The 24,834-nt window shown below is 39.0% G+C and overlaps 1 protein-coding gene across 1 annotated transcript in view; it reads left to right on the forward strand.

The window, feature by feature from the left end:
• The window catches only part of ATP8B4 (ATPase phospholipid transporting 8B4 (putative)), a 194,955-nt gene that overhangs the window by 151,310 nt on the left and 18,811 nt on the right, over window positions 1-24,834 (forward strand). Inside the window, exons 18-23 of the mRNA XM_054565443.1 lie at window positions 1,354-1,518; window positions 2,516-2,627; window positions 4,636-4,741; window positions 10,118-10,265; window positions 13,009-13,192; window positions 13,735-13,958. Of these exons, the coding sequence (XP_054421418.1) occupies window positions 1,354-1,518; window positions 2,516-2,627; window positions 4,636-4,741; window positions 10,118-10,265; window positions 13,009-13,192; window positions 13,735-13,958 (939 nt within the window). The remainder of the gene's footprint in view (window positions 1-1,353; window positions 1,519-2,515; window positions 2,628-4,635; window positions 4,742-10,117; window positions 10,266-13,008; window positions 13,193-13,734; window positions 13,959-24,834) is intronic.

Consider the following 24,834-nt stretch of genomic DNA (forward strand, 5'->3'; position numbering starts at 1 on the left):
CCCATAAAATGACCACAGGAGGCCTAGGCAAAGCGGGAGGTTTCTAGCATTTCCCCAAAGCAATCTACACATGTTTCTAGCTATCACGGCTGTGTGAGACCCTTAGCCCCTACCAGTTTCCTATTCTCATTTTTTATTTTTTTACTATTAGGAGGATAAAGCACCAGAAGTATCATTTAAGATTGTCAGTTTACTGAGATAAGAAAGGAAAAGCATAATTCTCCCACTAATTTGACCTATTATTAAATACTAACTATATAGAAAACAGTTTATAAAAAAAGTAATTTTTTAAAACTAACCTGACCCAATGGTGTCTTTAAAGTTTCAAACCATTTTTATCATTAAAGTGAAACTTTCATATATAATTAAAAGAAAATCTTCACCCGAGGATATGTTTATTGATTTTAGAGAGAGAGGAAGGGGGAGAGAGAGAAACATCAGTCGGTTGCCTCCTGTACGTGCCCCAACCGGGGATCAAACCCACAACCTAGGTATGTGCCCTGACCGGGAATTGAACCCACAACCTTTTGGTGTATGGGATGACACTCCAACGAACTGAGCCACCTGGCCAGGGCTAGCGTTTTTTTTTTTTTTTTAATTACAGGAGATATAGAATGAACAGTCAGCCTCCACTTCTAGTCCTACTTCCCAAAAAACATTTGTATTGACTTTCTGCCTTCTCTTCCCTTTTCCCCTAGAGGTTATTATAACATAATCTTAATTAACAGGCTTAAACTTCTATTACTTGACTAACATCTATTTATTAATCTATTATTGACTTTTATCTTTTTCTTATGGACATTTTCAAGCATAAACAAAGATAAGACTGAGTTCATTTTAGGTATAGCTGTGTTATTAGGGGGAAGGTGACAAGACTCTGCTGAGAGCCTCTGCTTTTGACTCGAGAGCCATGGCTCCTCTGAGGGTATCTTTTATTTCCCCTGGAAGCCGAGTGCCATGGTCCGCGAAACAGGCTGGGTTCCTCTCAGGGCCAGGAGGACTTCCTTCAGGGGGAGGGCAGGATGAAAACCAATTATATGTCACTTCGAATGGATATTTCAATTCATGGGCACTGTTAATTACCTCTCAACTAGGACATTTCAGCAGGCATTTTAGTTGGCTTTTAGGGGGAGAATTAGCTCCCCTGAATGTTTTGCAAAGCAGTACAAATAATATTTAAAATGCAAACATTACCCCCCATTTCAAAGGGGGCTAAAAATTTGAAGGTCAGGATAGCCAAGTTGTATTCTTGGGATAAAGTGGATTTGAGTGCAAAACTCCTTACCCATTACTGTTGTTCTTGCTATGATGATTGTTTTGGGATGGTTCCTAAATCAATGTCTGCTCTGGCAGGAATTTGCAGGGGAAGGTCTTCGAACCTTGGCCATCGCCTACAGAGATCTGGATGAAAAGTACTTTAAAGAGTGGCATAAGATGCTTGAAGAGGCAAATGCTGCCACAGATGCAAGGGATGAACGGATAGCTGGGCTGTATGAAGAAATCGAAAGAGATTTGATGGTATGAGTTTAGAAGCATGATGGTTTGTGTTTATAAAGAAGATAGTATATGTTTAAAGAGCTAACATAAGAATAATCCATTGGCTAAATCATCTTGCACACAGCAGATGTTACTCTTTCAAACATTGAATCATGCTTTATATGTTGGCTTTGACTTTGCAATATGTGGCCCTGGAGAGCCTAGAGGATTATTTCTGTTAAATGTAGTTTATGTAATTGGAAGTCACCCAAGAGTAGAAGATTGCAGACTCCCTATTCTTTGTCAATCTCTAATACGTCCTTGGTGTTATTTTCTTCCCTCCCTGCTTTATGGCCCACCTTTTTCAAGCAGGAAAACTTGCCACGAAGAGTGGGTCTACAGCTCTAAACCATCTTAGACACATGAGACTCTGATGATATCTGTACTGCCCAGAATATGAGAGTATGACCTATTCTAGAAACCACTCTTCCCTGAGGCCCCAGTAGACAGGATGCTTAGTTACAGTGAGGTATTAGGGAACAAGCCTTGTTCATCTTTGGACGAAGCACTAGGGAACATGCCTTGTTCATCTTTGGGTGAAATATTGCAGAAGAACCTATATTTTTTAGTTTATGTCATCTGCTGATTTGTTAATCTAGGAGAATGGCTCTATATTTTTGTGAAACTGACTGAGATGAGAGCTCTTCCTTTGGATGCTTTCATGTTGTTATAAGTGGGAAAGCGGCTGGGGAGTTCTTAAATCCTTAGAAGCCCAAATGGATTCTGATTATTTACACTAACTTCTAGGATCTCTGCCATTAATTGGTGTGCCTATCAATTGGCTTGACTTCAGAAATTCCTCTTGGGTCCGTCCCAGCCCACCTCTGCATGTAATGGGAATGCTTGCTATATCACTCCATTATTATTTCCACCTTCAATTCATGTTCCTTGACCTCTAAACTCCATGACTGAAAGTCATAGATGTTGCAAATGTTGTTTGCATGCATTAACATAAGGTATTCTCTGTTTTTCAATAAAGCTTCTAGGTGCCACTGCTGTAGAGGATAAGTTACAAGAGGGTGTTATTGAAACGGTTACAAGTTTATTACTAGCCAATATTAAGATCTGGGTCCTAACAGGAGACAAACAAGGTAATTTGAAAATTTATAATGATGTTTTGAACAGAGGGCAATAATATATATGGTAAAATTTTAACTAATTAGAAAGTTGAATTAGTTAGATATTTGCCCAGTACTCCATATAGGAAAGTGTTGAAATACAAAAAGGATGCTACTTGGCTGTAAAAAGAATAGGAAATTTTACCTTTGCAACAGCATAGGTAGACCCGGATAACATTACACTGCATGAAGAAAGACAGTCAGAGAAAGATGAATACCATATGATTTCACTCATTTGTGGAATCTAATGAGCAAACTGAACTAACAAGAAAATAGAGACAGACTCACAGATAAAGAGCAGGCTGACAGCTTGAGGTGGGGGAGTGAGGGGTAGAGGGATGGAGCAAAAAGGAAAAAGGACCCATGGACATGGGCAACAGTGTGGGGATTGCGATGGGGGCCGGAAAGGGGGATATATGGTAATGGGAAAAATACAATAAAAATAATTTATTATTTAAAAATAAAAACAAATTAAGAAATCTTCTATAGTATACTCTGTGGTCTGTTAAATTTCAACTCAACTTACTTCTTAAACATAAGAGTTAAACCTATAGACAACAATGGAATTAAAATTATTTAGCTGTTGGTTTATATGAGCACTGCCTCCCATCAGGACAGAGGCTGGTTTAGCACTGAAGCAGGACATTGGAGACCTTAGGGCAACTCTTTTAATTTCTTGATGTTATGTAGGGAAGTGTGGGGATCTTAGAGGAGGGATCAGGGTAGTAGGTAGGCTTTGGGAAGGCTTGGGGAAGCAACCATTTATTAACTAGTATGAAAAATTTTGGAATTTTAACAACCACCATAGCTGTACTAGTGCAATTTGGCTGAATTTCAGGTCTTCCCATGCAGTGGTGTGATGAGAGCTGACCCTCTTTCAGGCATGACAAAATGCCAAGTCCATCAGAGAAAGAGTCATTATGTTCATAATACTGTGTTTCCTAAGAGAGAAAAGAGGATGAATGCATTCTGGATCTATTGCTAGCAGTAATGGTTAAAATAAAAATGATTTTCTGCTTGGCCCTCAGTGACCCAGAAATATTCAGTTGACTGGTGAACACATGTTTTTCAGACCTATCTGCCTGTTAGGTATTTTTAGAATATTGGAGGATTTTCAGACATGATAAATCAGTTATATGTTTACCAAAATTACTGATCACAAGAAACTAAACAATAGAAAGTTGAGCTCTGTGACATGTTACTGCAGACTTTCTGGAGTTTGATGTTGATCAGTGGGTACACCTTTTCAATTAGTTATGAATATCCACAAGTTTGCTATTATTTAGCCTTAATTTCTGTGGTTTATACAAAGGATATGCTGAGATTTTATCCATTGCTTTCCTTGACTTAGGACAGACAAATCTAATGACTTCATAGCATTAGATTGAGTTGAAGAACTCAACAGAATTAGAATCAAATGACTTTATTGAAAATGGAAGGGTTGCCTAACTATCCTAGGCTCTGTTTCTATAAAATTAGTGGAAGGAATACCCCATATCATGTGATTTTCCAATTATCTAGTAGCTGCAGTCCATTCACTTAATGGGTAAATAACAATATTGCATATGGGAGAACTATAAAAATTTCCTAAGACCATTTTTGCTCTTCAGCTGAACATTTTTTGAGTTGTTTTTCAATTTGCCTACTCTATCAGAATTGAAAAATGGCTAAGTTTAGTATTTTAGTTCTCCAAAAGCAGTATTTGTGACCTCTGCTAAAAAAAAAAAAGATGAGAAAACTTAGGATTCATAGATGTTACTACAAAACCCTGGATTTAGCAATTGCTAAATTTGATCATGGGAGCCAAGGTTTTGATTTTCCCTCTGTGTCTCTTGCATTTTATCATCCATTAGGCTCTCTCTGACATAAAGGGAGCCTGTAAAGTGCAAGGCAATACAGCAGTGGCTTCAAAACCTTCCTACAAAGGGTACTTATATTATCAAGTAATGTTCTAACTGAAGTATGCTTTGTTTTATATCAGAAACTGCCATCAACATTGGCTATGCCTGCAACATGCTGACCGATGACATGAATGAAGTGTTCATTATAGCTGGGAACTCAGCAGTGGAAGTCAGAGAAGAACTCAGGTAAGTGTTAAATTCTTCTTAAAGAACTTCTTAAAGGCAGGAGCAAGGAAAGAGAGAAAAAGGGGGAGAGAGGCAAAGGAAGGTCAGATAGCTGAGAAAGCAGAAAGATGCTGGATAGTTTCCTACAGTCTTCATTTAGTATAGGGCCCTTTCTGCATGTTCCCTAAAATTCTATTCATTTTGGTGGCAAACTAAGACAAGTTTGACATCAGTGGTGAAATAATGTCTTCAGACCTCCAACATTTCCCAAGCAGTTTTAAAAAATGATTTCCAATCATTTACATTGTTAGCCTTTAAAATTTTGCATTGGCAAGTAAACCCCTGTTAACCCTTACATGATAATGAATGATCAATGTTACTGAAGGACTTGGTAAAATGTCAAATCACTAGCTTCATTCTGACCTAAAAATCAAAAATATTAAGAATTAAGATGGGACATATGTATATTGAAATATTCATTGCTGCATCAATTATGATAATAAAATATTAGAAATTGCTCAAATACACAGTCACAGGAATTTGGTTAATTACTATGCTGTATATATGCAGTGGAATACCATGCAGTCATTAAAAGTGATTATGTATTTATCGACATTGGAAGATATCCATGATATATTTAAATAAAAGATGAGATTATAGAACATTGTGCAGAGCATGGTCTCTTTTCTTAAATAAAAAGCATGCAGGAGTGGACAAAAGTAGGTTTATAATTATGATTATACAAAAGTTAATTCTTGCATTTTTATTTATTATTTTATTATTTTCATAGAAAAAACTGTAAGCCTACTTTTGCTATATATGTATAAACACTATATATCTATATCCATATCTGTCTACCTACCTGACGATCAAGCCCTGGAGGACATACACGAAGTTGTTTTACCTGAATGATAGAATTATGGATCATAGTTGCTTTCTTCTTTATGGTTCTTTGTATTATCTGAAGTTATAATAGTATTTATACAATAATCTTACAAGTAGGAAAACAAAAAATTATCTCTTTTTTTTTAATGAGAAGAAAAAGATATTCAGAGGGAAAAAAATAAATAATTTCTACCTAGACTAATTATTTCAGAAACCTGGAGGCCACCTTGCTTAACTAACTGGCAAATAATGTTTATTTCAACCCAGACTTGAATATTACCTTATTTTTAGAGTCTAAGACAGAGAGGCAGCACATGGTAGGAAATTTGCATAAGAGAAATCAATCCATTTATAATATTAATTTGCTTAATATTAAGATTGGTGGGAAAGAGTATATAAGAAAAGTTATCACTAGAAGACTCTCTATAATTCAAATCTTGGTTACTTACTGTATTTTGCCATGTATAATGTGCACTGTGTTGCCCAAATTTTTGAGGGAAAAATAAGGATGCGCATTATACATGGGTATGATCATTACATACCATGGGTATAATAATCCCATGTACAATGTGCACAAAAACGTGGATACACATTATATATGGCAAAATACAGTATATTAAAACCCATAGATTTGGGGATGAAATATTGAAATCCTAAATTTACATCATTAACTTTTCTTGTTTTATGCTTTTGAGTTCAATGAGAGTTCACACAAAACCAAACAAACAAACAAAAAGTATATCAAAAGAACAAGATCTAAGTGACAGTGGTTATTGGGAAGAGATGACCTAAATGCTTACATTGAGATCTATCAAGTCTGTTTAGATTATTTCATAACATGGATATGTAATTTTCCTGAATATCATGCATAAGGCTTATTTCAAATTTAGTGTCATGAAACCATTTTAGACACTGTGAGTCCGGCATTAATTTTGCTGCCATAGCTGCTTTAATATTGAGGGCATGCCCAGAAATCTACAATTAAATTCTGCCATGGTTTCTCAGAAGATTACTGCATTGATTACATTTCACTGATACATATGTCTTCTGCCCAAAAGAAAACAGACTGAGAATGTAATTTTGCTCTCAGGCAAACTCACTCATTTCATGTCTCGTTTTTGTTTCTTGGAGCACAGGCTTTGTTGTCAGAGAATTCATGTCTTATAACTACTTAAACCATGAAGTGATTCCACTGCTTCTGAGAAGCTTACTGGTGGTAGACCTAGGATGTACTTCCTACTTAATCAACAAAATACTCATTGTATTTTTTTTGAACACCTACTTAGTGGAAAGTTATTTGTTGGAATGAGCAGGGTTGACAAATGCAAATGGCTCCAAGACCAGGAAGATAACATTAGTTGTGTAATCTGCGTTATAGATAAGGTATTAGGGAGCAGTGGGAACTGTGGTGAGGCAAACATCATCTTGTCCACAAACTCATACAGATTTCTTTTTAACACTATGCAGTCCAAGCAAAATGTATCTTGTCCCTAATTCCCAACTGCTAGTCACCCAGGCAAAAAATTTTAGTGATTTAAGTTTCTATCATAAATGGTAAAACTTTAGAGCTCCAAGTAATCTTGGAGATGATCTAGTACATGCTCATACAACTGCCCAAGTTTTCGTAGCTGGTGTCAACCAGTCTGACTGGCAGGTATTATTCCTCCAGTTTCCAAGAAAGAAACCCGTTTCTAAGCTGGTCCAGAGGTTTAATGTCTTCAGGTCACACAGGTAGTAAGGGATGGAACTAGGGCTTGAAATAAAAATTTCATGTACTGTCTCCCTTTACCTTTGGCAAGGTAGTACTGTACTTTAACTGCTCCTCTGTCACTGTATCTTTGTCCCAACCTAAAGGCAACCCGCAACGGACTCTATGGATAAACCTATTCGGTGTAGTGGACCAAGAACTAGGAATTTGAAGACTTGGGTTCTAGTCTGGGGCTATAACTGACTAATCAAGTGGCTAGATGTCAGAGACAGACCTCGGGCCTGAACCCAGATCTCCAGGTTCCAAGTCCAATGCTCTTACATCAAAGTCAAGATTGTCTTCTATTAAGCATGATATCATGATTTCAATCCATTTCCTAAGAAATCTTTTAATGTTTGAATATAGGGTGCCCTACGAGGACTGACAAAAGGACTCTCTTCCCTACCATCTCTTTTCTTTATAGATTGCACGCAAGCCAACGTGGACCTAACTGGGCTTTGCTGTGTTTATGGTGGCATGGGGCTGTCAATGCCACAGTTACTTCAACCATTAATGCATTTGTGCATGCCAACATTGTAATAGACTGCCCTTCATTACAATGCCTGGAAAAAACAGGCACTCTTTTGTTTTAGCATGTGTTATTTGTATTCTGTGGTTAAGCATTGTGTGCAATGCCTACAAAAATGTATGGTTCATATTCATTGAACGGAGTTATGTACAGCTTTTGCCCTTCTAATAAATTGTTTTTGCAAAAACCAGCTGGTACTTGAAGAGCTAAGTTCCAGGAAGAAAAAGAAATGCCAGCTATAGAGCTTGGGCAAAGGTCTGAAAATGCAGCAGCCCAGTCTGGTGAGGAGGGGTGGCCTGTGCAGAGGGAGTCAGTGGGAATTTAAGCAGAGTTAGAAAAAACTGTTCCTTGTCTGCCTGGAATGGGTTCGTGTGAGATGTTAGGAAGACAATTTAGGGGGGGAAAATCCTAAGTAAATAAAATTTCAGCCAATACTTTTATGAACTTCACCCTTCTTTGGAATGTTTTCATTCTCTGGGGGAAAACAGAGATTGAGTCATTTATACAGCGAGTGAAAACCTTACGAAAAAGGAAACCTCAGGAGATGTTTGCCCTTTGGTGCCTTCTTAGGACCCAGTTTATGAGTTCTGTAACATTGTCAGAGAAATGTTCATTTCTGAGGAGTTTGTCTCTTTTGCTTTCTTCATTACATGGGATTGTAAATTTTCATGACCGTGAGGAGGATTCCCTGACATGATTAGCTGAGACAAAAGTCTGGTCCTCCCACTTAAAACAATAATTTTTCATGTCTGCTCTCCCTCCCCCACCCCACCCTAGCTCCTTGAATTTCACATGCAGCACTCTGATTTTATAAACCTGTGTCTTTGATTCTGCTAAATGCATGATATCATCCTTGGAGCCAGGGCTATGTAACCTCTGGGTGGCTTGGGTTCCTAAATACAGGCTGTGATTTGGGCCCTGAACAGCAGAAGGAGATGTTGAGCCAGAAGATAAGGATTTTTTTTTTTTGTTTTTGTTTTTTTAAACTTAGCATGTAAACAATTAGTGTTACATTTTCAAATAGGAAGTTGAAGACTATAATGATTGTTTTTTTTACAGGGAACACTCTCTTCTTTCGGAGGAGCTACAGCCTAAACCCATTTTATTAAACATCTTCTACGTAGGATGAATCTTTGGGGAACCAGTTCATTTCGCTCCAAGCCAAAACATCCATTTTCGGGCCTGTCTCTCACTCCCCGTTTTCTCAGGGGCCCTCGTTTTGTATATGCAGGCTGCGGCCTGAAGTGTTGGTGGCTGGCCTTGACGCTCATCTTCAGGGAGTGTCTGCAGGGTAGCTCCCTGGCTGTGGCTGAGAGTTCTGTAGTCATGTCAGCTTGCCCTATGTTACTTCAAAGCCTCTCATCCAAGGGTCCTTGGAGAGGAAATTTTCCTTTGTTTCAAAGCATCACCTCTGCATTTTGAAGAGAAGTAAAATGCCATTTTTAAGGATGTTGAATCACCATACATTCTTCCTCTTAGACAGCAGAGGTGAATGAGATGTGGGCAGGATTATTTTATTGCCAATCAGAACGAGGGCATTGGAGAGAGTTTCCATTTGGAATAACCTGCTACGTGGAACTTTGGTGTCCATGTTCTTTTTCAGAAAACTTATTCTATTGTTTGACCTGATGAATACAATTTTCCCTTAAGATAGTCCCTTCTATTATAATGACTATGCCAATTTTTAAATGCTAGTATTTGTTTTATTGTCAACTTTACTGTCCTTGAGCCCTGCTGTTATTGCTGTTATAAGATAGATCATATTACATTGTTCTGCAAATTGATTAATTTATTTATTACATGGATGCCCTGGAATTCCTAGAAGATACAATGAATTTCCTTTAGTCTTTCCTTTTCATTATTTAACAATATCACATGCCAAATCAATGATTCTTAAGCCCTTGAAATTCAGGTGACCTTATATACCAAATTTATCCAGAGCCCTTGGTTCAAGGCCAGATCAAGATGGTAATTTAGCTTTTAAATAATGCAGAACGTTCAAGATGATTCTATTTGTATTATGTTTACCCTCCTACTTCCTGGAATTTGGAAATTTGCTCTTGTATCTCTATCACAAAGAATTATCAAGCTAGCTTACTGAAACTCAATCTTGGGCCACAGACTGTCAAAATAGTGATGAAGTGAATTTACCTCTAGGCTAGTCTCTTTTTAGAGTTAAAAGGTATGCTCTGTATACTTTGTTATGATTTTCTTCCCCCCCCACCTTACCTTGAAGGAAAGCAAAGGCAGATATGTTTGGACAAAACAGAAGTTCTTCCAATGGCCATGTAGTTTTTGAAAAAAAGCAGCAGCTGGAGCTGGACTCAGTTGTAGAAGAAACCATAACAGGAGATTATGCCTTAATCATAAATGGTCACAGTTTGGTGAGTTCACTTAAGGCTTTTGTTCTTTCTTTTTCTTTACCCCAATAATTGTCTCCTTTGTGCTGTCATAATGAGATCTTCTGTTGTATTTTCCAAATGAATGACACTACTGGAAAGAAGGCATACACAATCATTTCCTGTTTGCAAAGGGAAAGGAAACTTCTTACCTATATTTCATACAGTATTGCTAGGACTTCCACAGAGAAGGGAGGATCCAAAGAAATACTGAATTCATCGAGTATCAGTCTTGTCTAAACGACTACAGACGGTTTAGCAGTATTGTTTAAGTGTTTTTCTAAGGGAGAGTGTCACAGTTCACTGTTATTTAATTAAATTAATGCAACTGGATGAATGTATTACACTTACTGCTCTCGCTAAAGTTTGTGATTTGTAGAATACAACCCGACCTTCATATAATTACCACACCAAATTATTGCCATTAAGATACCTCTGGTGGTTTTTCTAAATAGCAGCATTTTAGAGCAATGCCAAACAATTTGCTTTGATTAGGAAATCTGGTTCTTGTCGTAATAGAATAAACTTGCATTGTACTTTTAATGTAGTTCAGGTTCCAAATCTTGAACAAATATCAAAATACTCCTCTGAGTTTCTAATTTAGAAAACAAAAGCTCTGATTGCACTCCAGTGAAATTATCATTTATGTGCAAAAAAAAAAAGAACTAATCTCATATTTTTCTTCCACTTTGATGATTGTTTTTCTCTTTTGGACTGTGGAAAATAGATGTATCTTCTTTTAGACATTTTCTTAGAGGACAAAAGAAGTTGGATATGAGTATATTGTATTTTCCCCGTGATCAGCTGCCTGTTAGCTCTTAGTGCTTAGAGCGTTATCCAGCTGGATTCCAGACGTAATGATGTGTTGCCCTCTACACCATGGAAAGTTACAGAGCTCAGCTGCAGGCCAAGCTCAGTTGAAAGTTTGTCCAGATGACACGAACTTCTTCCTTGCACACATGAATAGCAACTGAAAATTATAAACCTGTCAGCTGGGACTTTGGAGTTTGTGGCCTCCGAGCTGACTTGCCCAGGGACCACACTATAGAAAGCGTCCCTAATGAGCTGCACTTTGACTTTCAGGCTCAAAGAAGCCAGTGTGGGTGGGTCAGATGCTTAGGTGATAACATTCACTGTTTTATCTCTGTCTCTAAATATGCTGAAAAAGCTAAGGTAAATCCTCTTCAAGAACCCTTCAGCTTCAATGCTGGATGCTTGTGAAAACATGAAATGCCATATTTCATTTAAGGAGAACCGGCCATGTTTCTAAAAGTAGGGTGAAAAGCCTTAAAAAATTAAAATTCCAGTTTGCTTAAATCTTGTTGCTTTGCAGAACGTCCTTGGGTCCTCTTTCTTAAAGTCGGGTTTTCACTTGCTGATAATAAACAAAAAAGAAAAGAAAGAAAAGGGGACCATTCTGGACCAGTTATATACTTTCTCCTTCAGAAAGGGCATTTATATTTCAGAATGCTAACTCACAATTTCCCCTAGGAATTATAGACCTTGACATAAGAATTATCTACCTCAGTGCATGTCTTTATAGCCATTCACTGATCTTTCTATTCATACCATTCTCAGTTACTAAGCATGTCTAAGTCACAGTACTGGAGCTCAAGGATAAGATGTAAATGGAACATGGACCTTGCTTTAAGGATTGCTATCTGGTGGAACAGCTAATCTCACAGTGGTATGGCAAATACGATAAAGAGGAACAAACACGGCTTTAAGAGCAAAGAGGCAGACACATTTAGTTTCTTGCAGGAAAGTCAGGGAAGACTTCCTGGAGGAAGTGATCTTCAGGTAGAGGAGACAGCAGTGCAGAGGCACAGAGGCAAGAAAGAAGCTGTCAAATTACAGAAATAGGCAATTTGCTATGATGGGAGTAAAGAGCAAATTTAAAGATGGTGGTAGAAGATGGAACTCAAAAAGAATATGGGGCCAATTGTGAGGGGCTGTGAGCATCTTGTTAAAGATTCATTCCAAGATATAGTGAGTAAAAGTTTATTGATTAATGTACAGCAAGATGTTTTCTAGAAAAATATTGCACAGCTAATTGCAAAGGACTGTGCTCACTTTTTCAGAAATTTCTTGGCACATGTTAGGGCTGTTACGTACGTACGTGGAGAGGAGCAAGGGTGGACATGGTTGGGAACCCCTGTCAGAGGCAGCACCTTTTTTCGCACTCCACTCTTTTGCACAGGCCTCTTCTGATTTTAATCACTGTTGTCCTTAAGGGCTCACCTCCAGGTTATCCACTTCTCATTGACCCATGCATTGACAACCACAACAAACACTAAGTATAGAAAACAACAATGCAAAGGAAACAAAAATTCCATCATGAGAATAAACAAATCAGCATTTAGTAGTTCATTCTAAATTTGGTGAGGTGGTGAACAGGTTCTGTCTTTTGCTTTTCCTTATTTCGGGAGGCTCTGGAACTTCTCTGGCATTGAACTGTACCTCTCCTCAGTTCAGCATGAGAATGTGTCAAGGAGGGCATGCAAGGGCATTGTGTCTTTCATTTTTATTCTAAAATTCCCTGGCACTTAGTAGGAGTTTAATACATCTTTAGTTGGTGGTTGTTGCTTGTGTGACCCTGAATCAACAATGGCTTGTTGAAGAGAATGAAATTATTTAAAAATCAGTTGAAAAATAAGAAATCTACTATTTATTGATGCTTCTGATTTATCGTTTCTTGTTTTATTTCGGATTTTATTTTTAATAATAGGCCCATGCCCTAGAAAGTGATGTCAAGAATGATCTCCTAGAACTTGCCTGTATGTGTAAGACTGTGGTGTGCTGCCGGGTCACGCCACTCCAGAAAGCCCAAGTAGTGGAGCTGGTGAAGAAACACAGAAATGCTGTCACTTTGGCCATAGGTGATGGAGCCAATGATGTCAGCATGATCAAAAGTAAGAGAACATTTGCTCGATGGATCACGCTGCATACCTGGAGTCCTCAGGTTCAGCATTTGGCAATACGTAATGGAGATTCAATTACAACTTCATTTTTCCCAGTGGTTCTAAAATGACAACTCTAGGTCCAATGAGTTCGCCTTTATTACCATTCATTAAAAAACAAACAAACAAACAAACAAAAAACCTCTTTTTCTGTAATTCAATAGTTTGTGTATTTTAGGCTAGAAAGGACGTTGGTGTAGAGAAATGAGCACTGGTCCCACAGTCTCAACGCTTGGGTTTAGCCCCAGGTTCACCATTTACAAATTGTAAAACCTTGTGCAAGTGACTAAACTTCTCTGAGCCAGTGCCCTCTTGTAAAACTACAGGGTAAATATCTATGCTATGATGAGTGTTTTGTGAGATGATATATGTAAAAATTATTAATGCTATAGCTGTAAGGTTTCCATAAGTAAACAATACCATAAAAGAGGAGTGACAAGCTCCCCAAAGAGATTGTGTCTTTGAGGAATAAAAGTTCCTTTTTTCCTTTGCAGGTGCTCACATTGGTATTGGAATCAGCGGCCAGGAGGGACTGCAGGCAGTCTTAGCCAGCGACTATTCATTTGCTCAGTTTAGATACCTCCAAAGGCTTCTCCTTGTTCACGGAAGGTGGTCCTATTTCCGAATGTGCAAATTCTTATGCTATTTCTTCTATAAGAATTTTGCATTCACACTTGTGCATTTCTGGTTTGGTTTCTTCTGTGGTTTCTCAGCCCAGGTTGGTAAAAAAGTATTTTTCTTTCTTTTATAAGATCCTCTGGATTGTAAATGACTGTTCTTCATGGGTTTTTACTAATAAATAGTGACACTATGGCAATTACATAATTGATAGTTGACTTGAGCTTTGAACCCAAGAAGAATATATATTGAGCTGGAATTTTATTTATTTTTCTTTTATTTGCATAGCAACCAATGAGTACTCTTTCCTTTAAGTTTTTATTAAAATGTTTTTGTATGATGACAGGTAAGCTTGATATAGAGTTTTAATTCAGAAGCCTGAGAAATAATATCAAGAAATGCTGAGGTATCTTAATTGGGAGGATGGTCACTCACCGAACACACTGAATGTAAATATTTTATATCGTGGGAAGTAATTGATGCCCTGGCATCAAGAATGTTCAGACAATAGTTCACTGGCTAAAAAAATTGATATATAGATTATGTTGATTATAACGAAGAAAAATTAGCAAATTTGTACATTAGGATTCTATTTTTATATCTAGTCATCTTCATTTTGAAGAATATTACTTAACCTCATATCTTGGATATCAAGATTTGACCCTGGGTGTCAGTTGTGAAATGTAAGACCTATAGTATGTAAATATATTTATGAATTAAAAAGTCATGTCATTATTTTAAAGAACAACAAAAGAAGACATTTTCCTTAAAAATGAAATGGTAGCCATAGTTCTCATTCGAGATTTCTTCAATTGTTCTTCCTTTCTCTTGGGTTTAATCACTGGTTTCGATGATATTCACAAAGCGGATTTTTTTCCAATCATTTTATTCCAGAAAACAGTTGAGATCAATTAAATCTTGGAATTTTATGTTATCTTAAATGTTCCAAGGGAGATTAACAAATCCTTTTTGTAACAAAAATAGATTTCATACATCTTTTCCTTTCTCTGAGAAGTCGAGATTTCTTAAAGTGAAGCACACCTATACCCATTCCTAATTTTCTCTCTTAAGAATAACATTCTCAGAACTAAAGCAGACTCTATTGATTAGTTTTGGTAATTTTTAGACAGTTGATGCAAAACAAGTCTTGATTTTAACTTTATTTTGAGAAGGCATTGGGATGGGAATATTTACCTGCTCATGATACCACCTTTGTCCAACAAAGACAGATGTGGGCATGCGGACTTTGCATTCCTCAGCAGATCACTCTCCTTCCAGGTAACAACAAAGCAAGGCTATTTTTGCTAAGCAGTGTCTCTGAGAGATCCAGTTTCACATTGCAAAGGTTTGAGGCTTTTGAAAAATTATAAAACTATGAAGGGACGTCTCAACCCTCACTTCGACCTCTTTTACACAGAAGAGTTGTTAATTTAATTTGTATGTACAGACACACCAAACTTGGATAGGCACGTTTACTGACAAAGTTGTGTCCCTTAAAACTGTGAGGTTGAAACTTATGTTCAATGACTTTTAACCTCTACAGGTACGTGGTTTTCTGCTCTGCTTTTAGGATCTGATAAAATTGGTCAGTTAGATGTTGAGCAATTAGATCTGTGAGTCTCTTGCCAACGTTCATATTTAAACAGGGAACAGCAAGGAGCAGAGTGATTTCTCTAAAGACATGAGTAGCTGATGGTTAAACCCAGCTGTAAGACACACTACCTGTCTATGATTAAGTTTCTGAAGTGTTTGATTGAATTCCAAATGGGCAGAACCCCCTAGCTGCCATTTCTCCACTCCAGCACCGCTGCAAGTAGGAATGAGATCCACCAGGAGTGAGAGCAAACTGCTGGTTGCTGTAAAGCGCCCCCCCCCCGCCCCGGCCTTCTCTGCCTCTATCTGAAGCTGGTTGAGCCTCTGCAGATTTCCCCAGTGATTCCCATGAGGCAAGACCGGAATGGGCCTCTGAGAAAGTCTCCTGTAGCGCTGGGAGAGCTGGATGTCCACCTGGGGCTCTCTTCTTTCCACTGGGGAAACCATAGGCCCAGGGAGATCCTCTTAGTGCAGTGCTGTGCAGCCTGGGTGAGGGGCAATGCAGTCAGAGTGTAGCTGTTGCCCTTTCCTTCGGATGCGGTCCTTCTCTGTCACTGTGGTTCATGGTGGTGCTTCAGCCTCATTCCCCCCAGCTCTCGGACTTTCACAGTTGTGTCTTGTCTGTGGATAGGTGCCCCTGGTCTTCTTGTGAGGGAAACTGATGCTGGGAATGACTAATGTTGCCATCTTGATGGCATTATTCCTGAACTTACTTTTTTCCAAAAAGCATTTATGTGGCTTCTGCCAGTTTTCTGGTAACAATGCCTACCTGAGATCTCTTTCTCTGTTGGAGGATTTTTTGAATTTGGATTTCAGATCTAGTGAATACCATTTGTTGTTCAAGTTTTTAGGAGAAATGCTTTTGTCTCTCTTCAGCTAGTACCAATGTTGATGCAAGCATGTTTCCTGCAGTCCCTTTCTGCAAAAAGATTTGCTTCTTCTTTACTCTCACACTAAGGATTCAGCCCTTTGCTGCCTTAGCTTTATTCGAGTCCTCATTTGGTCTAATCTTGGCATCGATAATGGTCTCTCTTACAATATACAGTGTCTTAGAGTCAGTGAGATTTGGTATTATTACCCAAACTCATTTTTCCCCTCAAGCACATGAATAATGTCCTGTAGAAGAGGAGCCATACAGAACCCACTTTGGGAAATTCTGGAATATATGTCTCTATAGCAACAGTTTCAAAATATGACATTGCCCTGCTGTTCATCTCAGTTCCAATGTTTTGGAGGCAGCAAGGTGTCCGCAGGATACTATCCCCATGGAAACAAGCTACTTACTTTTGTCCTTCTCAGAAACTTCCATTTTCTTAATTATCTCTAGACCAGGGAACAAAAGAGCCCTGCTTTATATGCTAAAGTGTGGAAGGTTTACATTTAAACTTTAGCAAAGTCTTTTCCATTATCCTCAAGCTTTTTTTCTGATTATAGAAATAATTATATGTACATATATATCAACTTTTATATATCTGACACCTACTGTTTGTATCTCCTTTTTTAAAAAAAAGATTTTATTTATTTTTAAAGAGTGGGAAAAGGAGGGAGAAAGAGAGGGAGAGAAACATTGATTGGCTGCCCCTTGCATGCTCCCAACTGAGGATGTGGCCGGCAACCTGGGCACGTGCCCCAACTGGGAATCGAACTGGCGATCCTTTGCAGGGCAACGCCCAACCCACTGAGCCACACCAGCCAGGGCTGTTTGTATCTTTCTTACTTAAATTGAATAATTCTTTCCCTGCCCATAGTCTTGAGTCATATGATATTGTCAGATGTCTAGTAGGAATACTTGTTTACCATCTTGGGAAGAGAAAACAAAATGATGAACAGGACAAGTCCCTACCCACCTGGAACTTGTTTTCTCATTGGAAAATTAAAAATTGCATAAATAAGTCCAATAGAAGTTCTGTAGTTGAAGTTACTATGAGAGCATGGGAAAGGAGAAATGTGTGAGGATCTGGGACTACAGTGGGGCTCAGTCTCAAGTGAGCACATGCATATTTTCAAAATTAGGTGGAGGTGAGCCCTAAAAGTCTAGCTACCTGGAGAGATTCAGGAGCTGGCTTGTATAAAGGTGTGAGGCTATAGAGAAAAAGGAGGAAAGCCCTCCCTGTCATATCTGAACGCTTTCCGACTAACCAGCCGTCAGCCGAATTTGTAATGTCTTTTAAATTTCTAAAATTGCATTTAACATCAACTCATTCAGAAACACCTTTTAAAAACTGCATGTTGTTGAAGGGGAATCTTACTTAATGGTGCTTTGTACAGCAAGCAGTGTCTTCTAGAACAAGTGTTATTCCCTCATAGAGATGGAAACTCTAGCGTTTCCCAGCTCCACTCCTGCACACACGGGTGGTCCGGTGTGTCAGTGATAACGGGAACGGGCTATGAAATAAATTCCGATGTGGAACTAGGATCATTGTCTCTTTTCCATTCCCTGTTTTTCACTAGAAGGTCCTGATTAGCAACAGGTTTTACTGAAAAGTCAATTGACATTTTCTCTTAGCCCTGTTTTTCTAAGGACAATATGCTGTAAATGAGGCAAATGAAAAGAAAACAACATATTTGGGAAAGCTGCTAGTCTGCAGAGAATGGGAATTTTTGAATAGGGGACATTTTTGCAGTCACACGTTTTTTTTCCCCCATTGAGATCAGTTGGTTGACTTTGGCTTCTAAAGCCATGTGTTTGGTGACAAGGTTTTTTTAGCTTCTAAAACCCATTACGTAGCCGCTTACTTCCAGTCTGTTAATGAAAGCCGACTGTCAGGGCTTTCTACCCCCCAGCCAGCCCTCTCCTAACTTGCTTCAGTGGAACTGAAGGCTCCATGTTGAGGTGGAGCCAGCGGTAATACACACTCTAGGGTCTGGCAGACTTCAGTGACAGCATGCCTGTGTTTAGAGGCCCTCCCTTGATAGGTCTGATCATCACTTATCTGTCCCATCCTGATAGGAATGAGATGCACACGCACATTCTCCAACACCAAATGTAGCATCTTTGAATTCTCATTCATTAAAACAAGAATAAACTGAGTGCCGGTTTAGGGCCAAGTGCTCTGCTGGCCTCCGGGGACACCAGAATGAACCAGAGGGATATAGTTTCTTTCCTCAGGGAACTTAGATTCTGGGAACAATTTTATTTTCATAAATGTGAAACTGATGTTGAATAACTCCATAGTCACCTTTCTCTTATTTTTCTTCCAAGAGTTTTTTTGAATTAAATTTGTCATGGATGCTCCATGTCTTGGGGCCAGCCCTGTCCAATCTCAGCATGATTTATAAGCACCTAAATATTTTTTCCCTGCACCTCTTAACAGATTGTTTTGAAGTAATCCACTCTGCAGCCCAAAACATCTGACCAAATGTAAACAGATTGTGCTTTCTTACATACAATGTTGACTTTTAAAAACACCAGTTTAATTACTTAATGAAGTGACATGTGCTTTTTCTTTACTACGTTGGCTGGTCTCTCGGAGCCTGGTAAATTTTATCCAGGCTCTTGTTCTCTGATGATATCCCTGGCAGATTCTATCCAATGCCCCATCCTGGTAGGTGGGCTGGGGAAGATGGACAAGCCAATCCAGCTGTGACGTGTGAGGCTCAAAAGGACCCGTGGGTGGTATCATTCACTGCTTGTGGGATGATGGCACTTAGGATATCACGAATGATGATGTGATACAGGCTGGGTTGTGCTTGCTTTATGGACTTTCCTCTGTTAACTGCAGTACCTCGCCTCTGTTGTGATTGCTTGGCTCACATGGGGAAAGAATCTGCCTGGGCAGAACCACACTCTTTTTGCTTGCTTTCCTGAGAAACAGCTGGGACACAGAACAAAAAGTGTAGATTTTATTGAAATCTAGAATCTTCGCTCTGGCAAGGAATGTTGAAGATAACAAGTTTAGCCCTTCATTTTAGGGAGGGGAAATCTGAGGCCCCCAATAGCCAAGAATCAGGGGGAGGCAAGGCTGGGATGGGAGCCCATGTCTTCTGACTCTTCCTTCAGTGCTCCATCGACTCTGCTAGATAGGTGGTCACTCGAATTGCCACAGGCTTGGAAAGGAGAATGGAGGCTTTTTCTGTTTTTGAACTGTTTTCCCCCAACCCCTAACCAGGCAAGTGTTTGCTTTATTTCTAACCTGAAGGAGAAACACCCAGAAACAGTCAGTACGACATGACTGTTGGGGAAAATGAACTCCTTACCAAAAGAAAGCTGATGTCTTAGGGAGTGTCTCCCAGAACTTAGGCCCTTAGAAAGGCCAGGCCTGTCTCTAGGCAAACTGCCTCCTGGAATCATCTGGAAGCTTGAGGTCACCTTGCCAGCAAGCACTCCAACCAAATTGCTACTGAAAGGCAATTTAAATATAATCTGTCCTGATGAGATTTCCAACCAGATTTCTGGACCAGAGGGGTTTGAAAAAAGGTCAAATAAGTCTCTAAGCTTGATCATGGATCCTTTTTAAGGACATGTCTTATCCTAAACTGTTATCAAAGCCCATTTGGTTTTCACGGAGTCCACAAGGGCTTATGTGCCCTATTTATAAGCGTAACTTATTTTAAAAGCGCTTTATGCCCTCAGGATTTTAAATAAAATGAGCTGTCCCCCCACCACATATAGAGCCAAAAAAAAAAAAAAAAAAAAAAAAAAAGAAAGAAAAAAAGAAAAAAGAAAAAAAAAAGCATCGGTTGAAGCCCTATTTAGGAAATTCACGTTTGAAACTATGCAACTACTGGCACTGTGTACTTGTGAGATGATATTATCTGATGACAATTTATCATTGTCAGTGAGATACAGAGCTGTGTATTTTTTAAAAAATTCTGCAGTGATATGGAAACAATTATGTTGTCAAGGTCAGAAAAACTTTAGTTCTGACAAACAATATAAGAAAACTCACAATGAAAAGTTTGGAAAGTGATGTGAAGGAGTGCGACCGATCTCAAGGCTTTGATGACATCATGGATTTGGTTACCTGCGAGCCCATCTCGCCCTGGCACGGTGGTTCCTTCCCCCCTCGCCGTCCAGATGTGCGCTGTGGAAAGCCCAGGGAGGGGCGGGCGCTCAGTCTCCAGCCATTCCTCCTGGATCTTGCTAGTGGGTTTCTGCTAATTACACAAATCAGTAACAGATGTGCTGAGGCCAAGCACCTCATATTTATTCCAAAATGTTTTTTTCTTTAAATGACAAATGTTTTTTAAGGCCAAAAAGGAAAAATATTATTATACAGTTTTCTCCTGCAACACACAGCAACACAGGGATACATGTCTTCGAAGAGGCAGTTCGTTTCGTTATTTGAACAAGGAGCTAAGCCAATGATCTCTGAGTGGAAAGCCCTTTGTAACTGTTTAAGAGCCTTATTAAGGTTTATTTAAATGTGGTATTCTATAAATCATAGATTTTGTGTTTCCTAAGATTTTAGAGTGTAATTTGTAGTTGGAGTATTTTTACTCTATAAAATGGTTGATAAGGTTGATAAATTGCTCCCACAAAGAAAGGAGCCAGGAGGAGCTTTCCTTAAATAGGAAAGCGGTGAACTTGGAAAAATGGAAACTCTCCTCTTCTTTTTGTCTGCTCTGTGAGGAGACACTTGTATAGTTCCAGACAGACTCATGACATCTCTCAGGAGTATGGCTTTTTTCTTACTCAGAGTTTCGGGGATGATGAACAGTCAAGGGGGTATGACTGGCCCTAGGAATACAGAGGCCCCAGGACAAATTTTTAAAAATGTATATTTAAATATTTTTATGTAATAACAAATATTATAGAAACAGGCATCCTCATTTATATAAACAGTTTGAGTTACCCAATATCAGAGTGTCAACACCATTAGGTTCGTCTAGTCTCAGGCCAAATGCTTCTTACACCAGAGGCTCCAGAGGAATTATTCCTCTTTAGGACATCTGGTCAACTCACATGTGTGCATGCATGCATACGTGTGCTTGGGGGTAGGTGGGTAGTGGAGCTGGTAGAGAGCCTGAGAATACCTAGAAGGGGAGAAATAGAGATGGGGTCCACGGGGGTCATGATCTGGGCTAGTGTGCCCCTCTCAGTGGTCCTGGTTAGCAGAGGGGGGTCTTAAAATTTTTCTGAGGACATCTAAGGACCTTCAGGAGAAGGGGAGCATACTAGGATAGCAATTCAACTAGGTGGAGATCTCTTGCAAGAGCAGGAGGAAGCCTGTTGTAGAAGAAACACTACTTGTGACTTGAATTTTTATGGAAGACCCTAAACCTCAACTGTGCTAAGCCAATGCACATAACTGGAAAAGGTATTTTTTTTAAAAGAGCGAATAGCTCAGATGAACACATTTTGGTTGAGCCTGAGGCAAAACTAGAGTTAGAGTAAACAGTGATCTGGATAATAAAGTATTCATACGGAAAGTGCTTAATGATATCAAGGTACTCAGTTTTCTTTAATTTGTTTTACATTTTTAAATTTTTATTTTTTAAATCATGTTTATTCTATTACAGGTGTCTCAATTTCTCCCCTTTGCCCCCTGCCACCCACCCCACCCTCACCCCCACCTGCCACTCCCACAGTCAATTCCCACTCTGTTGTCCATGTCCATGGGTCATTCATACATGTTCTTTGTCTAGTCCCTTTCCCTTCTTTCCACCATTCTCTTCTTTCCCCATCCCCTCTGGTCACTTCCAGTCTGCTCCATGTTTCCATGTCTGTGGTTTATTTTGTTCATTAGTTTATTTTGTTGAATAGATTCCACTTACAGGTGAGATCATATGGTATTTGTCTTTCACCAACTGCCTTATTTCACTTAGCATAATATTCTCCAGTTCCATCCATGATGTCACAAAAAGTAGGAGTTCCATCTTCCTTCCTTCCTTCTTTCCTCTTTTCTTAAATGCAGATTGATTTTATTTATTTTTAAATGTCAAAGTCAATTATAAAATATTAAAAAATTTAAAACCATTATAAAGTCTCAGCAATTAAAACAACATGACACCAGCACAGAAATAATCAAGTAGGTCAAGGAGGTACTCAAGTGTTCTTTAAATCTTGTTCTAACTTTCTACTGGTTTTTATTAATATAGTAGTTTATTATAGAAATAAATATGTATGGTTAGTTGTAGCAGCAAAGAATTGTATTTTCATAAAAAAGTATAATTAGTGAAAAAAATACACCTTCTCATTTACCCATTAAACACACCATTTGAAGCTTGGATCCTTCTGTCCTTCCTTCCTTCCCTCCCATCTTCCATAATAAGGGTGCTCACATATTGAGCATTGTCTGTTTGTCAGGCACTGCTGTGCTGACATTTACTCATTCATTGACTACTTACCACCTCCCGTGAGTCCCCGTTTTATAGCCAAGAAACCCAAGGTTCACAGAGATGAAGTGTCTTACGCAGGAGTACCCAGTTCTGTCTTCTGACTCCAATGCCTTTACCTTTAAGACACTAGCTTCCTTTCCTTGAATAATTACTAAAATCTAGGCAGAGTTATATTCACAGAAGTATAAGTCATATAATCTGCTAACAAGGAGCTTGCAGTCTAGTGGAGGTGGTGCTGGGAACTGGCACATAAATAATTGCGAATTGACAATTGCGAAGCAGCGAGGTGAGGGTGTCGGGTGTCGGGGGACTGCTGAAGGGTGGCTGGGCCCCAACGCAGGAGGGTGGGGCTCAGAAAGACTTCCTGGAAGACCTGTCCATGGGCTGACCCTTCAAGGATCAATCATAGTGAAAGAGGTGAGGAGGGACAAGATGGGCATCTCAGCGGAAGGGGCAACTGGAGGAAAGTCACTGAAGTGAGAAACGGCTTGGGTAGGAACAGAAGCCATGTGGCGTGGTTAGAGCAGTGGGATCTGGGGATGAATCTGATGTGGGGTATTGGAGAAAGGGAGAAAAATATCAGATTTCTGACTTGGTTCCTAGGATGGATTCTCATATCTGCTTCTGCAGTCGTTGGTTGTATTATCACAAGGGATACACATTCCTGCGAGAATGAGAGAGAAAAGGACAAATAAATTAACAACTTAGTATCTTTGTGAAAATAGTTTTGACACTGTAGATCCTCTAGAAGTTCTTTAGACCATACTTTGAAAATCTCTGTGTTCAATGTATGACATTGGAAAATCTCCCAATCTTGATGGGCCTCAGTTTTCCCATCTGTAATTTGGCAGCTGGTAGTAGAGCTGACCTCCCAGTGTAGGAGGATTTAATGAGTCAATATATGTAAAGCCGTTGAACTAGTGCCTGGTACATAGCAGGTGCTCAGTAAATATCAGCTAATTTTCTTTTCCTTTTTGTGATCCTAAGTGGCAGTAAAAAATCTTCCAAGAAATTGCAAAAACTCACTTAAGTTTCATTCTCATGGATTTTCCCTTCTTGTCCTCTCTTGCTCCAGTTGTGAAATGAGGCTTTAAATCTGAGTGCCAACTAACAAATGCTGCTGTGAAATAATTGTAGGTTTTAGTGCTAGCCAGTTTGTGATGATGGTGGCATTTTAGGCCAGACCATCAACTACTTACAGTTTAGCATGTCATAATTTCCCAGATGCTTTCTTTCTTCCTCAGAACAGAAAACATCTCTCTCGGTGCATGGAAGTTGGGTGGTAGATGAGGTGGAGGAAGAAGAAGAGATTTGACCAGCACTAGCTTCTGCCTGGGACTCCAAAATTTCAGTTTGGCTGCTTTCCCCCTTTTGTGTTTTCCAAACTGCAATCATGAAATGAATTGACACATTTGAGGAATTGAAGTCAGATGTCATCATCACGTAGTGGAGGATTTGTGTCACCTACTGCTTTTTTTTTTTGTAGTGAAGATGAGCAAAATAATCAATCTTGGCTTTGCAGGTAGTGAAGTACCTGCAAAATTTTTAAAACTACTCCAAAGATACTGATTTAATTGGCCTGGGGTGTGGCCAAAGTTTTGCCAGGCTATGACTAAAAAAGATCATGCGTTTTCTTTTTTAAATTGTAAAATACAATGAATCTACAAAAAAAGTACCTAATACATAAATGTCAGCTTAACAAACTGTAAAATAAACACCCACCTAATTGTGATCCAGTTCAAGGAACAGAATGTTGCCAGACTCCCAGAAGCTCCCCTTATCTTCTCTCAGCCACATCCTTTTCCCAACTCTCTGCAGGTAACTATTACCCTGACATTTTATAATAACGTTGTTGCTTTCTTTTAATTTTGCCATGAGTATGAATCTCTCCACAAACCAGAAAGGATTGGCACGTTTTTGAACTTTACTGAAATGGATTTATACTTTTTTTGTCTGGCTTCTTTTGCACAGCATTACTTATATTTTGGATTCATTCTTGTTTTGGGATGTACCTGTAGTTCCTTGCTTTTTATGAGTCTGTAGTATTCCATTATGTCCTTGTAGTGTCACAGTATCTTTCTCCATCCCACACCTGATGGCTA

Source organism: Pteronotus mesoamericanus, unplaced genomic scaffold (assembly GCF_021234165.1).
Source record: "Pteronotus mesoamericanus isolate MK-2021 breed Mesoamerican mustached bat unplaced genomic scaffold, CSHL_Meso_final contig_164, whole genome shotgun sequence".
NCBI lineage: Eukaryota > Metazoa > Chordata > Mammalia > Chiroptera > Mormoopidae > Pteronotus > Pteronotus mesoamericanus.